The sequence below is a fragment of the Sparus aurata genome, chromosome 12, assembly GCF_900880675.1.
Source record: "Sparus aurata chromosome 12, fSpaAur1.1, whole genome shotgun sequence".
Classification (NCBI taxonomy): domain Eukaryota; kingdom Metazoa; phylum Chordata; class Actinopteri; order Spariformes; family Sparidae; genus Sparus; species Sparus aurata.
This window is the reverse complement of record NC_044198.1, coordinates 29,790,406-29,818,127: the sequence shown is the minus strand read 5'-3', so window position 1 is coordinate 29,818,127 and position 27,722 is coordinate 29,790,406. Positions and strand designations below refer to the sequence as shown.

Sequence of the window (27,722 nt, the reverse complement as noted above, 5' to 3'; positions counted from 1 at the left end):
TCCCACAGTAATGTTATCAATATTATCATTATTAGCTAGCTAACAGTTTGGGCTCATTAACATACTGATACATTACGTTAATGCTGACATGTAAACTGCTGATCGCCACTTAGGGTTTTTTTTTTTTATTTTAACGGCATTGTATTTAAAATGTCTGGTAGATAGTTTTGTTTGTTGTAATGATGTATTATTATTATAATTGAAATTGCCTCTTTCTCAAAACATTCTTGTGACCTGGCAGCCGTGGATGGAGTCAGAACTGCAGACCCAGTTGATGGAGGATGTGGTGGACAGAGGAGACTGGACCCCCAAACACCCTGAGTACCGACCCAGATGATGTCCCACTGACACCATCCAGCCCAGCAGCACATCAGCCTGTTACTGTCCATCATCTCTAACTGTTTTAATACTGTTTTTAATAATAATTGTTTTTGTTAATAGTTAATAATAATCTGTAAATAGTTATTTATGCTGTAATTTTGTAAATAGTTGTAAATGTTCAGACCTTAATAATAAAATAAAACATTCAATCCCTTGTTGTCCCTGAAAAGTCGCACTTGATGCTGTTTACTGTTCTAAATTGTACTTAAGCTGTAAATACTGAATGGAATAGACAACGTGCAACAATACAACAATATTTTATTTAATGAATTATATAAAATAAACAACTAATATAAAAAGAACCCATACATTAACTAAATAATAACAGCTATAATGTCAGGATTGTTGTCTGAAGCAGAGAAGAGCCTCTCCATCCTCTCTGCAGCCTCATCTCCTCCTTCATCCTCCCTCCTCCTCTTCCTCCTCTTTGTTTGCTCCCTAAAACACAATGAAATGTAAAAGACGTTTTGTGTTACGTCAACAGACAAAAGAGATCTAATACAGCTATATATATATGTATATATATATATATATATATGTATATATATATATATGTATATATATATATATATATATATATATATATATATACATATATACATATATACATGTATTTTACCTTGAAGTTTAACATATCTGGCGTTGGATGTTTAAAGGAGTAAAGTATAGACCCAATATTTACATTTAAATATGAGATCTGCGCCATTTGAGGTTATTTATTTATTTCTTCTCTTCGGGTGCACAATGAATCTTGGGATATGTGAGACCACGAAGTGTAGTTGCTTCAAAAACAGGTAAAAGGAGTGCACATGTGTTGGGTGCATCATGAGAACACTTTGAATTGGGACACCCTTCGCTGCGGCATAGTGACGTAATCGCACTTCAAATGCGCACTCGAAGTGTGCAGACCCTGAATTGGGACATAGCCTCACTTCCTGTTTTCTTCTTCTTCTTCTTCTTCTTCTTCTTCTGTTCCTCTGGCAGATACACACCAACACTGCAGGTGAGGGGGGAAACTCAGGGCTTCACCATGTGGTTCTGAACCGGTTTGATTTAAATAAAGTTAATTTGAACGAGCTGAACAACACTTGATGCTCCTCCTCACCTCCTCACTGACTACAAAACAATGATAGACAGATATACTTTATTGATCCCAAGCTGGGAAATTACGGTGCAGTGGCAGCATTACACACAGAGACAATAACAACACAATGAAATAAGAGGAACAACCGAGACATATTATATAGCAATAGAAAAAAGTAATATACTAAAGTGTACAAAATGTATAAAAGTGTAAAAATAAGCAGAGTAACTGTAGTGCAAGATAAAAAATAAAATATAAGGTGCGGTGAACAGAGTGTGTCAAACCAGAGTGCATAGAGACTTTGTGTTATGAGTTTCAGCTGTAAGTCGCAACATAACTGATATCTTAGTATTTTATTATTGAATGAGTATTGATACAAAGAGTCACTGCAGCTTTAGTAACTAGTTACTCTGCAGATTACCTTCCTGTCTGGTGGAAACCTCGTATCTCCAGGTGTGTTGATGTTGAAGAAAGTACACAGTGATACTCTGATACAGGAAGTAATCTGAAGAGTAACTAGTAACTAAAGGTATCAAATAATGTAGTGGAGTAAAAAATACAACATGTCATTGGGTTGAGAATGGAAATACTCGAGTAAAGTAAAAGTACCTCAACACTGCACTTCAGGTCAGTACTGGAGTAAATGTACTCAGTTACATTCCATCACTGTGAGAAACATTTCTCATCCTCATCATCAATAATTCTCACTCTGTAGTTTCTGTGAAGTCTTTCAGCTCCTCCTTCATCTTAATAAAGTTATCAAAGACCTTCTGACACTGATCACCTGACTGCATGATGGACTGTCTGAACTTTCTATCCTCTTCAGGGGACGCAAAGACTGAGAAGACTTTTACAAACAACATTAACATGTCACCTATCCTCTCCATCACTGTTATAGTTACATCCAAAACCTGTCCACTCCTCTTTCCCAGTTCAGCGACTCGTCTAAGAACCCTCTGAAACTCCTCCATGTCTTTCAGAGTGTTTCCAGCCTGAACTTCAGTTTTCTTTTGTTCCAACTTTTCACACGTCGTCTTGATTTCTTCCAGGATTTCCTTCAGCGGTTCAACAGTCTCCATGAATTGTTTCCCCAGTTCTTCTACTTTCTTTACACTTAGATTCTCTATTTCTCTCTTTGTTATATTTGCATCAACAACAGCAACAGCTCCTCCTCCTGCTGCTGCTGCTACTGCTAATAAACTCAGCCCACCAGTGAGCGGAGTTGCGAGGATTCCCAGTGCGAGGACTGTTCCTCCTACTGTTCTGGCTTTATCTGTTGTTTCCTGCATCTTTCTCACTTCATCAGAGATCTTGTTAAACTCTCTGACAATCTCTCTCATCTCTGATTCTTTGAGGTCAAATCCTTTGATGAATGAAGCTGCATATTTAATAATGTCGTTCATTAAATCAGTAAAACCAGGAGGGAGATCTCTGCTCTCTCTTCTTCTTGGAGCAGAAGCCATGTTCAGGAAGTCGTGTCAGCTGATCACAGAGACTCTGTGGAGACAAAGAGAGAGAGACAGGTGATACTCACACACAGGTGATACTCACACACACAGGTGATACTCACACACACAGGTGATACTCACACACACAGGTGATACTCACACACAGGTGATACTCACACAGGTGATACTCACACACAGGTGATACTCACACACCACACAGGTGATACTCACACACAGGTGATACTCACACACAGGTGATACTCACACACAGGTGACACTCACACACAGGTGATACTCACACACAGGTGACACTCACACACAGGTGACACTCACACACAGGTGACACTCACACACAGGTGATACTCACACAGGTGATACTCACACAGGTGATACTCACACAGGTGATACTCACACAGGTGATACTCACACACAGGTGATACTCACACACAGGTGATACTCACACAGGTGATACTCACACACAGGTGATACTCACACACAGGTGACACTCACACACAGGTGATACTCACACACAGGTGATACTCACACACAGGTGATACTCACACAGGTGATACTCACACACAGGTGACACTCACACACAGGTGACACTCACACACAGGTGACACTCACACACAGGTGATACTCACACAGGTGATACTCACACAGGTGATACTCACACAAAGGTGATACTCACACAGGTGATACTCACACACAGGTGATACTCACACAGGTGATACTCACACACAGGTGATACTCACACAGGTGATACTCACACAGGTGATACTCACACAACGGGTGATACTCACACACAGGTGATACTCACACACAGGTGACACTCACACACAGGTGATACTCACACACAGGTGATACTCACACAGGTGATACTCACACAGGTGATACTCACACACAGGTGATACTCACACAGGTGATACTCACACAGGTGATACTCACACAAGGTGATACTCACACACAGGTGATACTCACACACAGGTGATACTCACACAGGTGATACTCACACAGGTGATACTCACACACAGGTGACACTCACACACACAGGTGATACTCACACACAGGTGATACTCACACAGGTGATACTCACACACAGGTGACACTCACACACAGGTGACACTCACACACAGGTGATACTCACACAGGTGATACTCACACACAGGTGATACTCACACACAGGTGACACTCACACACAGGTGATACTCACACACAGGTGATACTCACACAGGTGATACTCACACACAGGTGATACTCACACAAAGGTGATACTCACACAGGTGATACTCACACACAGGTGATACTCACACACAGGTGATACTCACACAGGTGATACTCACACACAGGTGATACTCACACAGGTGATACTCACACAGGTGATACTCACACACAGGTGACACTCACACACAGGTGATACTCACACAGGTGATACTCACACAGGTGATACTCACACACAGGTGATACTCACACAGGTGATACTCACACAGGTGATACTCACACACAGGTGATACTCACACACAGGTGATACTCACACACACAGGTGATACTCACACACAGGTGATACTCACACAGGTGATACTCACACAGGTGATACTCACACACAGGTGATACTCACACAGGTGATACTCACACAGGTGATACTCACACAGGTGATACTCACACAGGTGATACTCACACAGGTGATACTCACACACAGGTGATACTCACACACAGGTGATACTCACACACAGGTGATACTCACACACAGGTGATACTCACACACACAGGTGATACTCACACACACAGGTGATACTCACACACAGGTGATACTCACACACAGGTGATACTCACACAGGTGATACTCACACACAGGTGATACTCACACAGGTGATACTCACACAGTTATTACAGATATATGATAGTGCTGCTAGCGAGCGTCGCGGCTCAGATGGTGAAGCTGCAGCATGTGTGTCGCCTGTCTGCTCTTTTCATCAGGTTATTTCATGTTTCCTGCGTTGCTGTGAGAGACTGCAGCTGACTCTCTGTGGCTGTAAAGGAGGAAAGCTGCCTGCTGCCATCTCACACATACACAACCCCCATTCACACAGTATACACACATATACAAATAGAGCTCCATAAAAAGTGAACTCACCTTTGCTGGCCAGCAGTTCATTTCTTCTTTTTGATGAGGACGATCGAAGGACACCGTTGTGATTTTTAAAATTTTTGGATTGAAGACGTTTCAGGTTTTATTTTCATCTCATGGACTGAGAGAGAGGCGAGTTATAACTTGTCAGGGACAATTCATACGTGCACTTCAGCAGAACACCAAGTTCCTTCTCTAAAGAGAACACATTTCATGTAGACTGTGTGTTATATTTAAAGCCCAACAGGTAAAAGTTTGACTGTACTTGTGTATAACTGAATGTAAGTGTGGTTTCTCTGTTTAAGCTTCCAGTGTTGTGTGAAGGATGAGCTGAGGTGCATTTCAGTCCAGCAAATCTTAAACACATCTGGATGTTAATAAGCTGCTGTCAGGACTCTGACTCAACTCTGCTGATTGGTTTCACTCGCACTGTTGATCAGATGGTGCAACAGAGACATGTTACTGTGATGGAGATCGTGTACAACAGAGACATGTTACTGTGATGGAGATCGTGTACAACAGAGACATGTTACTGTGATGGAGATCGTGTACAACAGAGACATGTTACTGTGATGGAGATCGTGTACAACAGAGACATGTTACTGTGATGGAGATCGTGTACAACAGAGACATGTTACTGTGATGGAGATCGTGTACAACAGAGACATGTTACTGTGATGGAGATCGTGTACAACAGAGACATGTTACTGTGATGGAGATCGTGTGCAACAGAGACATGTTACTGTGATGGAGATCGTGTACAACAGAGACATGTTACTGTGATGGAGATCGTGTACAACAGAGACATGTTACTGTGATGGAGATCGTGTACAACAGAGACATGTTACTGTGATGGAGATCGTGTACAACAGACAGAGACATGTTACTGTGATGGAGATCGTGTACAACAGAGACCTGTTACTGTGATGGAGATCGTGTACAACAGAGACATGTTACTGTGATGGAGATCGTGTACAACAGAGACATGTACTATGTGATGGAGATCGTGTACAACAGACAGAGACATGTTACTGTGATGGAGATCGTGTACAACAGAGACATGTTACTGTGATGGAGATCGTGTACAACAGAGACATGTTACTGTGATGGAGATCGTGTAAACAGAGACATGTTACTGTGATGGAGATCGTGTACAACAGACAGAGACATGTTACTGTGATGGAGATCGTGTACAACAGACAGAGACATGTTACTGTGATGGAGATCGTGTACAACAGAGACATGTTACTGTGATGGAGATCGTGTACAACAGAGACATGTTACTGTGATGGAGACCGTGTACAACAGAGACATGTTACTGTGATGGAGATCGTGTACAACAGAGACATGTTACTGTGATGGAGATCGTGTACAACAGAGACATGTTACTGTGATGGAGATCGTGTACAACAGTAACATGTTACTGTGATGGAGATCGTGTACAACAGAGACATGTACTGTGATGGAGATCGTGTACAACAGAGACATGTTACTGTGATGGAGATCGTGTACAACAGAGACATGTTACTGTGATGGAGATCGTGTACAACAGAGACATGTTACTGTGATGGAGATCGTGTACAACAGAGACATGTTACTGTGATGGAGATCGTGTACAACAGAGACATGTTACTGTGATGGAGATCGTGTACAACAGAGACATGTTACTGTGATGGAGATCGTGTACAACAGAGACATGTTACTGTGATGGAGATCGTGTACAACAGAGACATGTTACTGTGATGGAGATCGTGTACAACAGAGACATGTTACTGTGATGGAGATCGTGTACAACAGAGACATGTTACTGTGATGGAGATCGTGTACAACAGAGACATGTTACTGTGATGGAGATCGTGTACAACAGAGACATGTTACTGTGATGGAGATCGTGTACAACAGAGACATGTTACTGTGATGGAGATCGTGTACAACAGAGACATGTTACTGTGATGGAGATCGTGTACAACAGAGACATGTTACTGTGATGGAGATCGTGTACAACAGAGACATGTTACTGTGATGGAGATCGTGTACAACAGAGACATGTTACTGTGATGGAGATCGTGTACAACAGAGACATGTTACTGTGATGGAGATCGTGTACAACAGAGACATGTTACTGTGATGGAGATCGTGTACAACAGAGACATGTTACTGTGATGGAGATCGTGTACAACAGAGACATGTTACTGTGATGGAGATCGTGTACAACAGAGACATGTTACTGTGATGGAGATCGTGTACAACAGAGACATGTTACTGTGATGGAGATCGTGTACAACAGAGACATGTTACTGTGATGGAGATCGTGTACAACAGAGACATGTTACTGTGATGGAGATCGTGTACAACAGAGACATGTTACTGTGATGGAGATCGTGTACAACAGAGACATGTTACTGTGATGGAGATCGTGTACAATAGAGACATGTTACTGTGATGGAGATCGTGTACAACAGAGACATGTTACTGTGATGGAGATCGTGTACAACAGAGACATGTTACTGTGATGGAGATCGTGTACAACAGAGACATGTTACTGTGATGGAGATCGTGTACAACAGAGACATGTTACTGTGATGGAGATCGTGTACAACAGAGACATGTTACTGTGATGGAGATCGTGTACAACAGAGACATGTTACTGTGATGGAGATCGTGTACAACAGAGACATGTTACTGTGATGGAGATCGTGTACAACAGAGACATGTTACTGTGATGGAGATCGTGTACAACAGAGACATGTTACTGTGATGGAGATCGTGTACAACAGAGACATGTTACTGTGATGGAGATCGTGTACAACAGAGACATGTTACTGTGATGGAGATCGTGTACAACAGAGACATGTTACTGTGATGGAGATCGTGTACAACAGAGACATGTTACTGTGATGGAGATCGTGTGCAACAGAAACATGTTACTGTGATGGAGATCGTGTACAACAGAGACATGTTACTGTGATGGAGATCGTGTACAACAGACAGACACTGAGTTTCTGGCGGTAGGTGTCAGACTGAGAGTTCTCCCACAGCACCGCAGCTGGTGTTGTTTACGTCCCTATATCCTGCATATATTTGACTTTAGTGCTACTGGCCTGTAACTAACGGGTGGTGAAGGATCATTACCAGGTTTTCTTATCAGAATCACTACTGCTTCTTTCCATGTGGTAACCTTCCCTCCTCCCACACTGTTAGAAAATGGACCTTTGAGTCATTGAAACAAATCTTTGTGGCCCTTTAAGATTTGAGTCCTCGTGCAGTAGATATAACACAGCGTACCTGATCTTTCTCTGGAGACGCTGGTCTTCATCTATTTATTCATCTTTTCCCTTCTTCAGCGGTGGTGCCCCGAAGCTTTCTAATGCAAACTGGATCATATCATTTATCATAGTTAATAATTATTCCTGATAATCATTCATTATTATTGATAGCTAAATTGAACCTAAATCTCCCTTCTAATGTTGCATAAACGTTACTTAATTGTGCCTCGTGTGAAGCTTTAATTGATCCTTTTGAATGTTTTTCTTACCTGTCTGTCATCAGGAGCAGGTGGTTCTGCTGCGGCTCTGATCCGCCTCTGGACCCGGTATCAGAGGCGAGCAGGGGTCTGTGTGATGGTTGGAGGCGTGGATCAGGACGGGTCGAGTCCTTCACTCATCAACAGACAGAGAAACGTTCCACAGAGCAACATTACAGAACCAAACAACAGTAACATAGTAACTGTAACTGTCTTTGGAAACTTATGAGGAAAAACAATGTAGTTAGATTGCTTCATTAATCAGTTAATCAGCTGCTCTCAGAGTTCTCTCATCAGTTTTAACAGGACGGACCTGGATCAGCTAACAGAACCACAGAACCACAGAACCACATGTGGAGATGATCCATTAAAATCATTCACAGCTCAACTCACATGAATAAAGTCCAAAGTGAACCATCATCATGTTCTGTGGCCGCTCAGTGAAACTGGTTCTGTCCAGACGGTGTAGAACCTCCAGAACTTTCTGTCTCACACAGTAAAACACATCAAACACCGACTGGAGGAGAAACGTTCAGCCCGTCAGAACCGAAGCCGCTTTAATGTCCTGACTCTATAGTTGATGACATCACTTCCTGTCTGTCCACTCAATGATTAAATATTAAAATCATAAAGTTCTGCAGCCCGAGTCGGTCCAGGAAATCACTTTCTCAACAGGAAGTTCAATTAAACAATAATTTATTTTGTATTAAAACCATAAAATCTCCCCAAACACAGAAAAAGCACAACATGTTGAACAGTCGTGATAGAAAAATACATACTTTTAAATAAACATCTGAGAAATAAACCGCTGATAGAAAATATACAGAATTTCTTAATTAAACAAAACCCAGAAGAAGTTTCACAGTGAAAAACATCATTCAACATGTCAGCAGGTCAATATGTGCTCATAATCAATAATCAATCATCAATAATCAGCAGGAACTCTCTCTCACACACACACACACACACACACACACACACACACACACACACACACTGGAAACACACACACAGCTGCACGTCCACTGATCATCAATCAATCAGTCAGACATTTTACCCATAATTCCACATTTTGTCATAAAACAGAAAAAACTTCATTTAAAAAAAATTAAAACAGCAGTTACACACACACACACACACACACACACACACACACTAATTCATTAAGCATTAACGATGTGTTTGGTCCCTTTGTGTTGCCGTAGAAACCTCCCTGTCAGGACGTGTCACCATGACGACGTGTTCATTAAAAGTGGCTTCATTTCAATACACTTTTTAAATAATTCCTGATTTTCTTCTCGTCGTTTTTTCAGCATCGAATCATCGAACATCAACTCGTTAAGTCTCCACGCTGGTTCATCTTCATGTTCACGGCTGATTAATAACATGTAATGATGATCAATGATGATCAACGTGATTAATGATGATCAATGATGATTTCTGCTGATTGTGTTTCACGGCTGATGAAGTTTCTGTCGTCCCGTCAGCTGGTTCAGTTATTTGTATCTTCTGATCACTTTTAGACGCCTCGTCAACTTTAGTTTACATTCATGTTCCATTTTTAATTTTTCACTAATAATCTTTTGTGTATTTTCCCTCCGACATGTTTTAAAGTGATTCCTCCTGATTGGCTGCTCGTGTCATCGACACAACAAGTGGAACAATTTTAACAAAAATGACAAAATGTCAAAATTTTGACAATTCATTTTTCAGTCGATCTCCACGCGGAAGGCGGTGATTTCCATTGGCTGCAGGCGAGTGATGCGTGGAGGCTGCTGTTGCCGGGCAGATTCCGGTTCATCGTCTTCACGCAGCAGAGTGAGACCCGACTGACGGACAGAACGGAACCGCAGAGGAGAGAACAGATCGTCCACGTTCACCTGGAGCCAAAATCAGACGAGACGAAACCAGACGAGACAGAAAACTCTTTTTAAAATAACAACTGTATAAAACAACATGTAGGAACATTAAGCTGTCACGTGAAGCTCAAAACACTATTAATTAAAAAAATATTCACACACTTTAAAAAATACGCTTTTATGTAAATTTGAATAATATTTCACTAAACAGAGATTTAAAAATACAAAGTTAAGATAATTATTTAATTATATAATTCTGAAATGTGTGTGTGTGTGTGTGTGTGTGTGTGTGTGTACCTCCTCGTGCGCGCTCCACGTGCACTGCAGTGGCGTGTCGGGGGCGGAGCTACAGTCGAAGCCCTTCCTGTGGAGGAGCAGCGCCACTTCCTGTGACGGAGTTTCTGCTTCCTGTTTACCAGAAAACACAAACATTCATTTGTTTTGATTTCATGATTAACAGATTTAAGAATCTTTAAAATGCTTTTTAAAATGATCTAATATTAATAAAGTTATTATATTACAACTTTTTTGTTAATTTTGTTTTTCAATGTAATTCTTTGTAAAAGTGTTTGAGTATGTTTTGAGTTATGGCTCAATTAATGACTCCTGCTTTTTATTTTCAACATAAAAAACATAAATCCAGGTGTTTGAAGGTGTCTCCAGGTGTTTCCAGGTGTTTCCAGGTGTTTCCAGGTGCTGCTCTCACCTGTGCGTCCTCCAGCGTCCTCAGGTTCAGCAGGTGAACGTCACACGGCATCGACGAGCTGAGTGGCAGGAAGGGGCGGAGCTTTGGCAGCTGGCTGTTGCTCGGGGCGACCATGGTGATTGGCGGGTGGCAGAGGGAGAGCGAGGACAGGTGGGCGAGCAGTGACAGGTGTTCAACTGAGGCTCCTCCCACCTCCTGTCAGGAAAATAAACAGAAAGATAAAATATAACCTGCAAAAAGTTAAAACAACATAAAAACAATCAGAGTCAGCTGTGATATTGATCCTCTGCACCGTCACACTGATATTCTACTATGATCAGAACACATGCGGCTGTCTGATCCGACCCGGTCCGTCCCTCAGGTGGAGACGGGTGGTGCAGCCTGTGATGTTCTGATGCTTCTGTCTGGGTGGAGTAAACATCATGTTTCTGGCTGCTCGCCTCTCGCGGGAACATCAGAGGTGACGTCTCATGGACGAAACTCTAATGCCCCTCCCCCCCAACAGTTGTGCTGGGCATGTGGGAGGAGCCAAAACAAGCCCCACCCCCTCACCTGAGCCCCGCCCCTCCGGTCCTCCAGCAGCAGGTGGTAGAGACTCGCCGTCAGCTTGTTGTCAGTGACGCCCTGACCGAGGCCGCGGTTATCGTCCTGCTGCAGCCGCCGGTCCAACACCACCTCCAGCTCACCTGCACAGGTGAGAGGTCAGAGGTCAGAGGTCACAGGTCAGAGGTGAGAGGTCACAGGTGAGAGGTCACAGGTCCGAGGTGAGAGGTGAGAGGTCACAGGTGAGAGGTGAGAGGTGAGAGGTCACAGGTCAGAGGTCACAGGTCCGAGGTGAGAGGTGAGAGGTCACAGGTGAGAGGTGAGAGGTGAGAGGTCACAGGTCCGAGGTGAGAGGTGAGAGGTGAGAGGTGAGAGGTCACAGGTCCGAGGTGAGAGGTGAGAGGTCATAGGTGAGAGGTCACAGGTCAGAGGTCAGAGGTCCGAGGTGAGAGGTGAGAGGTCAGAGGTGAGAGGTGAGAGGTCACAGGTGAGAGGTCACAGGTGAGAGGTCAGAGGTCAGCACACTGACAGACTCATTGTGTTCTCACTGCTCGAGGTCGCTGTTGTTTATCAGTAAAGACATTATCTATCCATGTATCTGATCTGATCCCACTTTCTTTTATTCTGCTGAACTTTTTCTCTTTGCGTTGACTAGCTGATGTTAGAATGATGACATCATTGTTATTGACACTGTCTAAAACAATGTGCAGCAAATATTATTGATTATAAAACTGATTCTGACACAAGTGAGTCACTGATAAAGGAAATGGAAGCCGTTAGTATAAAAACTGAAGTTCAGGGTTGACAACATGAAGGATTCATCCTGTTGAAGTGATGAAGAGTCTCTGATGTCATCATCACTGGACCTCCACGCCATCACCACGAAGCTGAAACACCTCAAACACCACAGAGACAGTGAGGCGGACGTGCAGGTGAACAGGACTCACCTGGTGTGAGCGAGGCGACGGCCTGACTCTGAGCCGTCAGCAGAGACACGCGAGACGTCGAGTCCTGCAGGAACGACGCCGACGTCATCGGGTAGAAGTTGGCCTGCAGGGGGAGCTTCTCCAGAGTCCGCCGCTGCTGCATCTGCAGGCCGGATCAATACGCTGTCAGTCAACTATCAATACACTATCAATACACTTTGATACAGGATCAATACGCTGTCAATCAACTATCAATACACTATCAATACACTGTGACATCATCATTCAGAGACTATAAAAACAAAAGAAGGAACCTGGAAACTGTTGAGGTCGGAGTAGAAACGGTTGCCGTTGGCAACATCGGTGACGAGTTTCATGGCGAGCTCACGGTTGACCTCTGACCTGATGTCCACCATGTTGGAAATCTCCACCGATCTCCCAGCATGCCCTGGGGCAGAGACAGACAGGAGACCTTTATTGTGAAATCACTGAGTTTGATGAGTGATATTAAGTGAACAGCTGACAGAGTCATCTGAACTCCAGCTGACCCTGAGCTGAGCGATATTACGATATATATCGTACTGCGATATAAAAATGTCTTCTGTAGGATATAACTCTGTTGTTTATATCGTAATTTTAACGTGTAGGCTACTTGATTAGCACTGTTGCTACACTGACGTTAATGGTGATTTAATACTCTGTGTAAAGCACAACTCAACGTCAGAATGACCGTTAGATATCAACACTTTTAGTTCAAAACAAGTTTATTGTACGAAGGTGAATGTAACTGCAGCTGCTGCTTTGTGGCAGCTGCAGTTACGTCACCTGCAAGGACTCGTTTACAGCACCGGCTGCTCGGGAGTAAACAGAGGCAAAGCAGCATGGCGGAGACGGAGGAGAGCGCAATGGAAGACGACAATAACGTTACTAGTAACGTTACATCAGACGCCGATACAGAAGCAGAACTCCAAGAAGATTTGTGCTGAAAAGGGAGAACCGGAATTCCACCGTTTGGCTTTGGTTTAAAAAGTCAGACAGCGACCTGACAACGGTAATCTGCAAAACATGCAGCCAACAAGTTGTTACAAACGACTCCAACACGTCTAATCACGTCTCAACATATTAAATACACGCCGGGATATACATCGTTATCAGGATAGACAATTCTGTTCATATCGCACAGCACTAAACTGACCCTGAACTCACCGTCGGACCCTGAACTCACCGTCGGACCCTGAACTCACCGTCGGACCCTGAACTCACCATCGGACCCTGAACTCACCATCGGACCCTGAACTCACCATCGGACCCTGAACTCACCATCGGACCCTGAACTCACCTCATGCAGTTTGTTTCACTGAGCTGGAGGTTAATAAACTCAGATATTCATGATAGAAGCAACTGTTTGTTTATTCATTTATTTAGTTTCCTGCCTTTTATATTCTTGTTTTTTCATGTTGGTGTTTTAAAAGCGATAACTCCTGATTTCTGGAGCCTTTAGTGTTTTTATCGTATCTCAGGCCGGACGCTTCGTCTTCTTCTGCAAACAAAATCATACCAGAGGTACGAAAGCAGCAACCAGAACCTGACAGACAGAACCGGGCCGCCTGTACACATCCTGACAGACAGAACCGGACAGACAGAACCTGACAGACAGAACCTGACAGACAGAACCAGACAGACAGAACCAGACAGACAGAACCAGACAGACAGAACCGGGCCGCCTGTACACATCCTGAAAGACAGAACCTGACAGACAGAACCGGACAGACAGAACCCGGGGCTGTGGTTTGAGTGCGGTCTCCTTACCGTCCAGGTGGTACAGTCGGACTCTGTGTGTGAAGTGTCGGAAACAGGAAGTGATGTCAGAGAAGACCGGACCTCTGGAGACCCGGACCAGGGGCGGTTCTGAGGGCTTGTAGAGCTGCAGGAGGGCGAGAGACGTTCACAGTGAAGCAGAGGACAGAGAGAGAGAGACTGATGTGGTTCAGACTGGATCCTGGTTCTGGTCTCACCTGACCCCCCTCCGTCCCCGGCAGGAACAGGTAGGCTCCGCTCTTGTCCCGGTTCGATGTGGTCCCGTACCACAGAAACTGGACCTGGAGCTGACGGACCAGACCGGACTGGAGGCGGAGCTTCTACATTTCAGAATAAAAGCATCACATGTTAAAAAAGTATTTTTTAACAGATTTATAATCAATTTAATGATCAATAAATCAGTTGTTTGTTTTATGATTTATTATGATTCTGCTCTGATAATCTTCATCACATTATTCTTCATGTAGCTTCACATGACTTTAATATGTTCTTATTCATTCTGCTTTAAAGTCTGTGTTGTTTTCAGACGCTCCAAAGTGACTTTAGTGATTCATTCACACACTGACGGTGCCGACCAGAACACCAGAACCAGAACACAGCACCAGATCACCAGAACCAGTTATTTAACTTTTTCAGTTTGTGTCTGTCGTGACTTTTAATTTGAAAAGTCTGACCTGCAGCAGGCCGGTCTCCGGGGAGCTCCACATCTGGACGTGCTTGTTGCTTAGCGACAGGGGGGCGTCGGCCTCAGGCCCTTTGGGGCGGGACACCTGGAAGTATTCGCTCTGGACGGTCGGAGGGTTGCCTTGACGATAGAAGGTGTACTGAGCCCGATGGGCGGAGCCAACAGCGGCTTTGGTCACATGATAGACAGCGAGCGACAGAGGAGGAAGTTCAGCCACGAAGTCGAGCTGAAGGCAAAAAAAGTTTAAAATATGAAACACCTGAACACGACTCACCTGCTGTGACAATGAACAGTCGCTCAGCTGTGATTGGACAATCACTGAGCAGGGGAGGAGCTTAACATTAACCAGGAAATGTTAAATGTAAAACATTTGTAAAATCTCAAAACATCAAACAGTCCAGACCAACAAGACCTGTGAGCATAAATACTTCTAATAATCTCACCAGTCCACGTCCGCTCCTCCTCCTCATGATGAAGTGATGATACAGAAAATAATAATAACAAATAACATTTCAGGACTGTGTGAGTTCAGACTCATCACAGAACATCTGAGCAACGTGTTCTTCACCTGGAAAGATTCTGTGGACGCCCGGGTCGGCTCCTCCCACACCGCAGAGATCTGTGCAGCCATTGGTCGACCCGTTTGTGCGTCGACAACACGAGCGTCCGGAGAGTCGACGACGACGCTGATGACTGACGTACGGAGCTGCTCCGTCGGGTTAAAGATGATCAATGACCTGACACAAAAACAATCAGTCAGCGGAGACGACAGGAAGTCAAACCTGCAGACAAACTGTCCGTCAGCTGACACACTCGTTCTCATCAGCTGACACGACCTGCAGCTGGAAGCATTAATAAGATTCACCTGGAAGATTAAATCACTAAATAACACGACAGCGTGAGCGATGATGAAGTTAATACAGTCCGTTAGCTCACAGATGTTTTCGTCTCGTTACAAACTATGATAATATAATCTGACTCTGGATCAGATTCTTCATGTTCACACTAACAAAGTTTTACCTTGTAGCCTCTAAAACTGTCTGGAAGATCTGCTAGCTTGTGATGCTACAGTGACTTCCTGTTTACTCAGCTGATTGCTCTCATTGGACAGAACTGCAGCTGTTTCCTAGCAACAGATTTAAATATTAAGAGACATTTGTTGAGCTTTGACACATGCAGCCTGATGTAGCAGAGCGTCAGCGTGAAGCTAGCTGCTGGTTAGCTGCTGGTTAGCTGCTGGTTAGCTGCTGGTTAGCGAGAAGTGAGGACGGACTTCCTATTTACTCTCATCATCAATATAAACTCCTCTCTTTAAGCCCCGCCTCCTCACCTGGGCTCGTCACTGAGCGTGAGCGGCGTCTTCTGAGGCAGAGCGTCCTGTGCTGAGATCACGTCATCCTGAAACATTCATCACAGTATCAACCAATCATCCTCTGTTGTCATGACGACCATGAATCTGTCACATGTTTCAGTTCATCAAATCTCTGAGTCTGTCTCATGTATAAAAGCTATTATCCATCATATTAAACTGGATGTCACAGAAACAAACAGGTCACCATTTGTAGGAAGGGCTTGGATTGGTCGTGGTGGTACTGGCTCTTGTCCAATAGAAGCAGCCAGTGGGCGGAGCTCTGCAGCACCTGGCGCAGGTTCAGGATGGAGTGAAGCAATCTGCAAAATAACACTTATTTCAGTTTTCATTTTTAATGATGGAAGAGTTTTGATTTTCTGTACTTTCATAAATATGTCTTTATATTTCATGAATGAACTGTTTGAGTTTTATTTTTTAAAAAACATGTCGACTTTATGAGAACTAAAAACTTCAAATGTTACAACTTCACTTCAAAGAGGTGAAACACACAGTGACTGACAGACTACACTGTAAAACACACGTGAAGAAGAAGCAGGGAGCGATGGGAAACTAATGTTAGATGCTAATGCTAAATGAATGGGAATGATGGGAGGCTAATGCTAACTGCTCACACTAAGCGCGGCGGTACCTGTTACCGTTGTCAGGGGCGACATCCTCCTTCAACAGAGAGCATGGAGGGACAAATGAGACAGAAAACATGCTAACGCTAAAGATGCTGAAGAGTTGTTGAGGCTACGACGCTAACACTTACTTATTATCTGGGAAAATAATCAATAAAAAAAACATTTCTACAAAAGAATGTGGTTTCTAAATTTAACCTGTTATTTTAATAATTCACAAACTGTGTTGACCTTTGATCTGTAACCCTTCATGCTAACATGCTAACATGCTAACACAGCTGATCAATAAATAAACATTCTTAGCTGAAACTATTCTTGTATTGTTAGCTGCTCATGACCCCTCTGCTAGGTTGCTAACATGCTAACAGCAAGTTTCTACTTATTCTTGCACTTTTGACTTCCCCAGCATGCTAACACATTTTGGTGCTAACAGGAAGTAGCTACCTGGTTCCGTAGTCCACCACCACAGCGTCGCGGGCGGTGCCGGTGACGGCGTCGTGGTGTTGAAACAACGCCAGGTTCCGTCTCCCGGCCGTCAGCCGCTGGAAGTGTTCACGCGCCGGGAAACCCGCGACCAGCTGACCGTTACCATGGAAACGACGCATTTCAGCCAATGTCAGGCTAAAAAGGATTTCTGTCGCTCTGACGGAGGAAACGTGAACAAAAAGACAAGAAGAAGAAACAAACTGAAAACAGGATAAACTGAACTTATAAAATGTATACACATTTAAAAACAAAATAAAATAAACACTGAAATATGTTTATGATTAAATCAGCTGTTTATATGATTATTATAAAATTATTTTACCAAAACAAAAAGTTTAAAACATTACAAAATATTAATAATGCTGATTAATAATCATTAAATGAGTCTGAACATTTATCTGATTAACACACAAAAAAAGAAACACTCTAAACAATGAGACCAGAACAAAATATAAAATATATAAAATACATAAAGACATATAAAAACATATAAATACTGCAAAGTTGTTTTCAAATGTCTCACTGAGTAAAAACTTATTTCTCTCTTCTTCTTTTACAATTCAACACAATTCCCAAGAAAAGACGTCCAGAAGAAAAGTGTTTGATCTGAAATGAATCGAAGGATAAAGAAAGAGAGGAAGGCTTCGGCTGTGGTCTGACTGTATCTGTATGACAAGAGATAAAACCTGTGGGATAACGTACCTCAGCGTGGCCTCCATGGTTCTGTCGAGGCGTTTGTAAAACGGTCTGGACGTGAAGTATCCGCTCCAGTAATGATCGTCACGGTCGGCGTACGTGAAGAAGTCGCCGCGGAGCGTCGGCAGCGTGGAACCTGCTGCGCTCAGACGCCGACGGAGAGCCGAGAAGTAATCTGACAGAGTCCCGAAGCGAGCCTGGAAACAGACAAGAGAAGAAGAAGAAGTGATGAGAGCCTGGAAACAGACAAGAGAAGAAGAAGTGATGAGAGCCTGGAAACAGACAAGAGAAGAAGAAGTGATGAGAGCCTGGAAACAGACGAGAGAAGAAGAAGTGATGAGAGCCTGGAAACAGACGAGAGAAGAAGAAGTGATGAGAGCCTGGAAACAGACAAGAGAAGAAGAAGTGATGAGAGCCTGGAAACAGACAAGAGAAGAAGAAGTGATGAGAGCCTGGAAACAGACGAGAGAAGAAGAAGTGATGAGAGCCTGGAAACAGACGAGAGAAGAAGAAGTGATGAGAGCCTGGAAACAGACAAGAGAAGAAGAAGTGATGAGAGCCTGGAAACAGACGAGAGAAGAAGAAGTGATGAGAGCCTGGAAACAGACAAGAGAAGAAGAAGTGATGAGAGCCTGGAAACAGACGAGAGAAGAAGAAGTGATGAGAGCCTGGAAACAGACGAGAGAAGAAGAAGTGATGAGAGCCTGGAAACAGACAAGAGAAGAAGAAGTGATGAGAGCCTGGAAACAGACGAGAGAAGAAGAAGTGATGAGAGGCTGGAAACAGACGAGAGAAGAAGAAGTGATGAGAGCCTGGAAACACACGAGAGAAGAAGAAGTGATGAGAGGCTGGAAACAGACAAGAGAAGAAGAAGTGATGAGAGGCTGGAAACAGACGGGAGAAGAAGAAGTGATGAGAGCCTGGAAACAGACGAGAGAAGAAGAAGTGATGAGAGCCTGGAAACAGACGAGAGAAGAAGAAGTGATGAGAGCCTGGAAACAGACGAGAGAAGAAGAAGAAGTGATGAGAGCCTGGAAACAGACGAGAGAAGAAGAAGAAGTGATGAGAGCCTGGAAACAGACGAGAGAAGAAGAAGAAGTGATGAGAGCCTGGAAACAGACGAGAGAAGAAGAAGAAGTGATGAGAGCTGAGAGGATGAAGGATCGATCAGCTGTGTCATGACAACACGTTCAGAATTTAAATGTCTTTAAATGAACAAACTAAGATGGAGGACGAGTCTCGGCCCGGAACTTCTGGTGCTGATCCAGATGAAGAGACAAAGCAGGAAGAACTTTGGACATTTTTCAACATTTTGGTGAATATCTGAGAAATAATGATGGATCAGGACGAGCCTGACTGAACAGAAGAGAGCTGTCGGACCTTGGCGAAGGTATACACTCTACTGAGTGCCTCTGTAGTAAATCACATGATGAGTGTGGCTGACTCCGCCCCTCAGCCCCGCCCCCCTCACAGGTGTCTCGGGTGTTCACCTTGATGTGGAGCTCCGGGTGCTGCTCGAAGTAGTCGAAGAGTTTCTGGTAGTTGCTGAACTGAGCGTCCCACTCAGACGAGTCCGTGAAGCGAAAGTCGTCACCGAGCGGAACCAGAAGGACCGGAGAGCGAAAGAGACGAGACTTCTGACGGTACTGATCCAACAGGAGGAGAGCTCTGAGACGACACAGGGACACATTACACACAACACCTGGACCACAGTCACACCTGGACCTGTCACACCTGGACCCGTCACACCTGGAAACTCAAATATCTGGCCCCGCCCCCTGCTTACCTTTCCTGGACATTCTGCTCTGTGATTGGCTGCGGTGATATCCTCCATGGACAGTAGACCCGCCCCCCTGGCAGGCGGTGGAAATCGAACTGACAACAGATCGACGGGTTCGGACCGCACGTGTGCGGTACATCGTAGCTGTAGAACGGCATCATGTGACACGTGATGTCACTGCGGGGGGAGGGGTCTGACAAACAGGAAGTGGGCGGAGTTAGAGAAGCAGAACAGAAACAGAACCTCGTCAGGTCTTTTCTTACTTTATTCTTTATTCTTCACTGTTTTTAATTTTTTCCTGATTTATTATTTCAGCTCCTTAAAATGTTTTTCTTTCTTTCACTTTTTTATTCTCTTGTTCTCTGTGGTTGTTTCTCGTCTCTTGTCCAAACTCACCCCAGCTCTGTCGCCACTGAAACTCCAGCGTCTGTTGCCGGGCGAAGTGCTTCTTGACGGCGTAGTGAACTCGCTGGATGACCATGTCCTGGAGCCCCGCCCCCTTCAGCAGGTAGGCCATAGAGGGAGAGTGGCCGAATGGATCTACAGCCCAACCGCTGCTCGGCTTCACACCTGGACAGAGAGGCGGAGTTTAAAACGATGACAGGTCAGATGATGTCACAGTCAGAGAGAGGAAGTGAAGCGAGATGAACCGATGTGTCGCTGGATCCACTGGTGTCCCTCGATCAGCTGATCCAGCAGAGCGAAGTAATGCGAGTTCGCTTCGTCCGCCATCACCCAGCCGCCCGTCACCAGCTCCAGCTGCCCCGCCCTCACCAGACTGACCAATCACAGAGCAGGAACAAAACAGAGACACACATGATGATGAACAAATGACGACATGTAAATATTAATGAACATGATCAAACACAAGAAGATAATAAGAAAAATCACACTGAGTTTTATTCATTATAACATTAATGAGGTAAAAACACAAACTGTCTCCATCAGTGAATAAACCAGCTGTTCTCAGAGGACAACAAGGTCTCAGAACACTGTCTGAAGCTAGAGAGGTGGCAGGGTCCGCCACATGTTAACACAGTGAAACTCCTTTAAGGTCAGTTTGATTGTTGAGTTTGTTTTCTTTCTCCTCTCATTATAAAAATATGTTGTTCCAGGTGTTTTCTCCACGCACATCGTGTTTGTTTGTAGATTCAGAAATAAAAACAGGTTTTTCTTCAGATTTGAGAAGAAACAGACAGAAACTTGTGTTAAAGGTGCGATATGTAAAAACTGACCACCTGTTGAATTCACACTCCAAACAACTATAGGTAGCCAACTGCTGCTAACTGCTGCTAACTGTGCTCTCCTCATGACTGTAGCTACTGTTAGCTTGTTAGCTGAGTTAGCTGTGCAGTTGGATGAACCACAGGAGCTTTGGACCGCTGGGAGAAGTTTCAGGCCCGGGCTAGCTGTTAGCATGCTAACATCAGTGGACAGACAGAAAACATGGATCTTTGAGATGATGTCATCACTGTTGTTTCTTCACTTCCTGCTGATCACTTTAATTAAGTCTAAATTGTTTTAAACTTGCATTCCTTCGTCTTGCACCTTAAACAGAAAGCTGGAACACAATTTTAAAGACGTTTTTGATGATGTCATCTGTTTTCTGTTTCCTGGTTGGTTCAGATTTTGAACAGTTACCGTTTGACCATCTCTCTCTTCTGCTCGTCGATGTCGTTCCACCATTTAGAGAAATAACTGATTTCTGCCCAGATCATCTTCCTCCTGAGGAACACAGAGCACGAGGCCGTCAGTCACACACACGCCTGCTGGGAGACGCCTACAGGTGAGCTACAGTTACCTGCTGGGTGACGCCTACAAGTGAGCTACAGTTACCTGCTGGGTGACACCTACAGGTGAGCTACAGTTACCTGCTAGGTGACGCCTACAGGTGAGCTACAGTTACCTGCTGGGTGACGCCTACAGGTGAGCTACAGTTACCTGCTGGGTGACGCCTACAGGTGAGCTACAGTTACCTGCTGGGTGACGCCTACAGGTGAGCTACAGTTATCTGCTGGGTGAGGGCTACAGGTGAGCTGCAGTTACCTGCTGGGTGACACCTACAGGTGAGCTGCAGTTACCTGCTGGGTGAGGGCTACAGGTGAGCTACAGTTACCTGCTGGGTGACACCTACAGGTGAGCTACAGTTACCTGCTGGGTGAGGGCTACAGGTGAGCTGCAGTTACCTGCTGGGTGACACCTACAGGTGAGCTACAGTTACCTGCTGGGTGACACCTACAGGTGAGCTACAGTTACCTGCTGGGTGAGGGCTACAGGTGAGCTACAGTTACCTGCTGGGTTAGGGCTACAGGTGAGCTACAGTTACCTGCTGGGTGACACCTACAGGTGAGCTGCAGTTACCTGCTGGGTGAGGGCTACAGGTGAGCTGCAGTTACCTGCTGGGTGAGGCCTACAGGTGAGCTACAGTTACCTGCTGGGTGACACCTACAGGTGAGCTGCAGTTACCTGCTGGGTGAGGGCTACAGGTGAGCTACAGTTACCTGCTGGGTGACACCTACAGGTGAGCTACAGTTACCTGCTGGGTGAGGGCTACAGGTGAGCTGCAGTTACCTGCTGGGTGACACCTACAGGTGAGCTACAGTTACCTGCTGGGTGACACCTACAGGTGAGCTACAGTTACCTGCTGGGCGAGGGCTACAGGTGAGCTACAGTTACCTGCTGGGTGACACCTACAGGTGAGCTACAGTTACCTGCTGGGCGAGGGCTACAGGTGAGCTACAGTTACCTGCTGGGCGAGGGCTACAGGTGAGCTACAGTTACCTGCTGGGTGACACCTACAGGTGAGCTGCAGTTACCTGCTGGGTGACACCTACAGGTGAGCTACAGTTACCTGCTGGGTGACACCTACAGGTGAGCTACAGTTACCTGCTGGGCGAGGGCTACAGGTGAGCTACAGTTACCTGCTGGGTGACACCTACAGGTGAGCTACAGTTACCTGCTGGGTGAGGGCTACAGGTGAGCTGCAGTTACCTGCTGGGTGACACCTACAGGTGAGCTACAGTTACCTGCTGGGTGACACCTACAGGTGAGCTGCAGTTACCTGCTGGGTGACACCTACAGGTGAGCTACAGTTACCTGCTGGGTGACACCTACAGGTGAGCTGCAGTTACCTGCTGGGTGAGGGCTACAGGTGAGCTACAGTTACCTGCTGGGTGACACCTACAGGTGAGCTACAGTTACCTGCTGGGTGAGGGCTACAGGTGAGCTGCAGTTACCTGCTGGGTGACACCTACAGGTGAGCTACAGTTACCTGCTGGGTGACACCTACAGGTGAGCTACAGTTACCTGCTGGGTGAGGGCTACAGGTGAGCTACAGTTACCTGCTGGGTTAGGGCTACAGGTGAGCTACAGTTACCTGCTGGGTGACACCTACAGGTGAGCTACAGTTACCTGCTGGGAGACACCTACAAGTGAGCTACAGTTACCTGCTGGGTGACACCTACAGGTGAGCTACAGTTACCTGCTAGGTGACGCCTACAGGTGAGCTACAGTTACCTGCTGGGTTAGGGCTACAGGTGAGCTACAGTTACCTGCTGGGTGACGCCTACAGGTGAGCTGCAGTTACCTGCTGGGTGACAGCTACAGGTGAGCTACAGTTACCTGCTGGGTGACACCTACAGGTGAGCTACAGTTACCTGCTAGGTGACGCCTACAGGTGAGCTACAGTTACCTGCTGGGTGACGCCTACAGGTGAGCTACAGTTACCTGCTGGGTGAGGGCTACAGGTGAGCTACAGTTACCTGCTGGGTGAGGGCTACAGGTGAGCTACAGTTACCTGCTGGGTGAGGGCTACAGGTGAGCTACAGTTACCTGCTGGGTGAGGGCTACAGATGAGCTACAGTTACCTGCTGGGTGACGCCTACAGGTGAGCTACAGTTACCTGCTGGGTTAGGGCTACAGGTGAGCTACAGTTACCTGCTAGGTGACGCCTACAGGTGAGCTACAGTTACCTGCTGGGTGAGGGCTACAGGTGAGCTACAGTTACCTGCTAGGTGACGCCTACAGATGAGCTACAGTTACCTGCTGGGTGACGCCTACAGGTGAGCTACAGTTACCTGCTGGGTGAGGGCTACAGATGAGCCAAAGTTACCTGCTGGGTGACACCTACAGGTGAGCTACAGTTACCTGCTGGGTGACGCCTACAGGTGAGCTACAGTTACCTGCTGGGTGAGGGCTACAGATGAGCTACAGTTACCTGCTGGGTGACGCCTACAGGTGAGCTACAGTTACCTGCTGGGATGAGGGCTACAGGTGAGCTACAGTTACCTGCTAGGTGACGCCTACAGGTGAGCTACAGTTACCTGCTGGGTGACGCCTACAAGTGAGCTACAGTTACCTGCTGGGTTAGGGCTACAGGTGAGCTGCAGTTACCTGCTGTCCTCACTCAGCTTGATCAGCATGTTGTTCAGGATGTGTCTCGTCTGATCCTGATAGTAACCGTCGAACGTCTTCAGCCAGCCTGACACACACACACACACACACACACACACACACACAGACAGACACACACACACATTAAATATCTGATCACATTGATCACTGACAGGTTCGATCCGTCTGGTCGTTGTGTTGTTTCTCACCCGGGTCGTTGTGCGAGTGAGGAACCAGAAAAAGTTCCAGAGGCTGCTCATCCCACTCGTTACCGTGGTAACTGATCTCGAAACCTTGTTTCCAGGCGCCGCCATCAGGATTATCAAACGGGAGGAGGTCGTAAACATCCAGCAGCTGAAACACACACATGAACACAGTGAAGTCTGTTTAACACAGTTTTCATCTGAAGCTCCTCAGTGACATCAGTGACATCATGGAGCTAACAGCTGTTAGCATGTTAAGCTAACCTGCACGCCGTCCGTTTCGTCCTTCATCTCATTGGCCAATCGGCAGCCAGGCAGTGTGCCATCTTGGCTGTGGGCGGAGTCTGAGCTCACATTAGCCCCTCCTCCTTTTCCCCATGATGCCTTGTGGGGGAGCAGATAGTCCCGCAGCGTAGCAACCAGGCGGTTGTTGTCGCTAAGGAGACGCTCCAACTCGTCGATCTTCTGCTGGAGGCGGGACAAATCCTGCAGACAGAGACCGTGATTGGTTTAAGAAACTTTTTGTTTGTAATGACACAAATGACGACAAAATATACAGACTCAAAAGCTTGATAATTTAATAATCATTAATTATTCAATTATTATTTAAGTTGTTTAAATATGTTTATGTAATAAAACATTTAATATTGAAATTCCTCTGCTGACTTTCAAAGACGAGAAACTACAATCCGTCCGGCGACTTCGCTGTGACTCACGTTGTCTACCTGTCCACCAGGTGTGTCTGGATGCTCCCGAAGCTCCGCCCCCTGCATCAGCTCCAGCATGCGGTACAGTGACATCACAGCCAAGCAGAAGACTCCGCCCACCAGCACGGTCAGGAGCCGACTCGTCTTCATCACTGAGCAGCGAGTATCAAAAATGAAGCGATAAAAAAATCATTAATAAAACATTTTGATAAAAACAGCAACAAGTCCTGGACGACACACTGCCCATGTGCATTATGGGAACTGTAGGAGGCAGTGTTACCTCCAGTAGACCTGTGATGAGGAGTTATTATCAGCCGCACAAAACTAATTTTACAACTTTACTGACAACTGAAATGTTGTCTTTCTCATTCTTAAAACAAAAAATCCCTAAATCTTTGAAATGACACAAAAAATAACAGACTGAATTTATTTGAGTTCTGGACATAAAAAAGACTGAATGTTAAAGTTTCATGTTAAAGATTTATTGATCAACAGATTCAAAGTTATCAGCTCTCTGAAGATCCTCATGTCTGATTCTATCAACAGTCAGTTTCACTTTGCAGACTTTCATATGATCAAAGTAAGATTTGAGTTTCATCACAGAATCCAAACAAACACTCGCTCTCTGTTCTCCTGCAGACAAACAGGACCGACCGGTTCTGCAGAGACACCGAGGCCGTCGTCCTGCAGCCACGACTATGGAAGTCCTTATTGATCAGTGATAGTAATCTAGTCATCAATATCCAGTCTGACATTTAATTAACTCTTTAACTGCCTCAAGTAGAAACAAACTTCACCTCTGACACACAAACTCTGATGACACACACTGGCACAGTAACTAAGTAAGTAAATGTACTTAGTTACTCTCCATGTTCAACACACTGATCAATGATGATGTAATCAAGTCCAGGTGAAGCGTTTGTCATCACCTCAGTTACACAGAGAACGTGTAAGTTGAGTTTTGTGTTCCTACTGAACAGGACAGGAAGGAAAAGTACTCTGAAAAGTAACGAGTAACTCCAGCTGATAGTGTAATGGAGTAAGAAGCACATGTTCCCTCTGAGGAGCAGAACAAACATGTTGTATATGATGTTTGCAGCAGCAGCGTCCTCACTGATCACTCAGGTGTTTCACAGGACACAAGATCAGTAAAACGTGTCTGCAGTAAAGTGTCCGTCGTGTCTACAACATTAGTTCCGGCTTCATTTCCTGCCGGAGGTTAAAGAGCGGACACACTTCATCTGCTGTTAATATTCAGTGTTAGCTCCTCTGCTAACTGAGCTCGTCGCCTCCTGCAGCTCGAACATGTCTCCAGAACAAATTTATAAACTTTATACTTTAAACTGAAATTCAAACCTTCCGCTCAGCACTTCCGCCTCGGACAAACTGCAGCAGGTCTCGCGCTCCGGTGTGTTTCACCTGTCCCGTGACGTTTTGCCCGTCCTGTGACGTAGCTGTCAGTCTTCAGCTCAACAAAACAGAAAAATAAAGTAAATGAAATTAAAATAAAGTCAGTTTGTGTCCGCAGCGCGCGCCTGCTGCTGCTGCGCCTGCTCCCTGCCGTTTGTTTTGCTTCCGGGTTGGTTCAGCTGACTCAGCGCTGCGGACACAGCACTTCCGGTGAGGGGGGGTCCGTTTCCGGCCAGCTGTTCTGACACCTCTGGAATGTAACTAAGTACATTTACTCAGGTACTGTTCGTTACTGGAGTACCAGTACTTTCTTCTTCTACTCAGCTGAATGTATCTGATAGTAACTAGTTACTCTTCAGATTACCTGCCGGTCCAGTGAAGAGCACGTTGAAGATGTGTTGAAGATGAATGTTTGTGTTGTAAAAAAGTCACACTAGAGTAAAGAATGTGATATTATATATGTATATATATTATATTGTAATGAAGTATCAAAAGTAAAGTAACTAATACATGTCGGCTGAGTAATCTGTAATCTCTGCTTCTCTACATTCAACACAACACAGTAATCTGTAGAGTAACTAAAGTTATCAAATATGTTCAGTGGAATAACTAAAGAACAAGGTGTTCTAAAATGATAATAAAAGTACTGTACCTGAGTAAATGTACTTAGTTACAATCCAGCACTGCCTTATATTGGCAGCTCTGCTGATGGAGCAGAAATAATATTCAGACACCATCAGCATGAATCTGATATGGACTGCTCAGCACCAGAACCTCTTCCTGTCATCTGTAATCTGCAATATGTAATCTGTAATCTGTAATCTGTAATATGTAGTCTGTCATTTGTAATCTTTAATTTTTTGTCTGTAATCTGTAATTTGTAATCTGTAGTCTGTACTCAAGTGAAGGACAAGTTTCACAGTGACCTGCTCTCAGTTTTTATTTGAGTATATTG

The 27,722-nt window shown here is 45.0% G+C and overlaps 1 protein-coding gene across 1 annotated transcript; it reads right to left on the bottom strand.

Annotated features, from left to right (window-relative positions):
* Positions 1 to 9,670: 9,670 nt before the first annotated feature.
* Positions 9,671 to 26,940, bottom strand: LOC115593128 (alpha-mannosidase 2). Its single transcript, XM_030436503.1, has 24 exons — positions 26,714 to 26,940; positions 25,367 to 25,509; positions 24,915 to 25,136; positions 24,657 to 24,801; positions 24,448 to 24,535; positions 21,697 to 21,780; positions 20,706 to 20,833; positions 20,452 to 20,625; positions 20,062 to 20,248; positions 19,766 to 19,943; positions 18,282 to 18,472; positions 17,538 to 17,735; positions 16,658 to 16,772; positions 16,432 to 16,499; positions 15,670 to 15,838; positions 15,091 to 15,327; positions 14,614 to 14,736; positions 14,408 to 14,522; positions 12,913 to 13,046; positions 12,620 to 12,761; positions 11,682 to 11,815; positions 11,130 to 11,324; positions 10,721 to 10,831; positions 9,671 to 10,444 (listed from the first exon to the last, which is right to left on the bottom strand). Exons 2-24 carry the CDS (start codon positions 25,505 to 25,507, stop codon positions 10,274 to 10,276), a joined length of 3,450 nt encoding a protein of 1,149 aa, XP_030292363.1. The 5' UTR covers positions 25,508 to 25,509; positions 26,714 to 26,940; the 3' UTR covers positions 9,671 to 10,273.
* Between the last annotated feature and the right edge of the window lie 782 nt (positions 26,941 to 27,722).